Raw genomic sequence first — 567 nt, 5'->3', positions numbered from 1 at the left:
TGCTTCAGAAATGTTCTTGTTGCAATGGCTTGCAGTTTTGTGCTGCACAGGCCCATCTGTCATTTCCCCAGCTTAATCGTAGACATTTCTGTTGGCAGTTGCATTAAGGGGTAAAAATAACTTCTGAGTTACAGTACTCATGAAGCTGGACACCAAACTGCACTCTCTTGCTTTTCCTGTTTTAAGTCAAGATCTATTTTCTCATCATCTTAATGTCCGTCACAATGGCTTGCAGTTTTGTGCTGCACAGGCCCATCTGTCATTTCCCCAGCTTAATCGTAGACATTTCTGTTGGCAGTTGCATTAAGGGGTAAAAATAACTTCTGAGTTACAGTACTCATGAAGCTGGACACCAAACTGCACTCTCTTGCTTTTCCTGTTTTAAGTCAAGATCTATTTTCTCATCATCTTAATGTCCGTCACTGCTTCCTGCTTTCTTGTTTCAGAAACTGTCTCGAGGACAGAGAGATCAGTACGATGTTTTGGGGGCAAAGCGAGGTGCAGATCCCGAGCTTGGCGGGAGACACCAGGTAACTTCCTCCCACGCATGCACCTTTTTTCTTCTGA

General features: G+C 43.9%; 1 protein-coding gene across 1 annotated transcript in view; it reads left to right on the top strand.

Moving 5' to 3' along the window:
- Positions 1–530, top strand: part of LOC104501753 (T-cell surface glycoprotein CD3 zeta chain-like) — a gene marked incomplete at its 3' end in the record, with an annotated part of 52,161 nt that extends 51,631 nt beyond the window's left edge. Inside the window, exon 4 of the mRNA XM_010145619.1 lies at positions 447–530. Within this exon, the coding sequence (XP_010143921.1) occupies positions 447–530 (84 nt within the window). The remainder of the gene's footprint in view (positions 1–446) is intronic.
- Between the last annotated feature and the right edge of the window lie 37 nt (positions 531–567).

This window comes from Buceros rhinoceros, unplaced genomic scaffold, assembly GCF_000710305.1.
Source record: "Buceros rhinoceros silvestris isolate BGI_N320 unplaced genomic scaffold, ASM71030v1 scaffold1081, whole genome shotgun sequence".
Classification (NCBI taxonomy): Eukaryota; Metazoa; Chordata; class Aves; order Bucerotiformes; family Bucerotidae; genus Buceros; species Buceros rhinoceros.
Note: the sequence above shows the minus strand (reverse complement) of the source record. Positions and strands in the feature narration are given on the sequence as shown.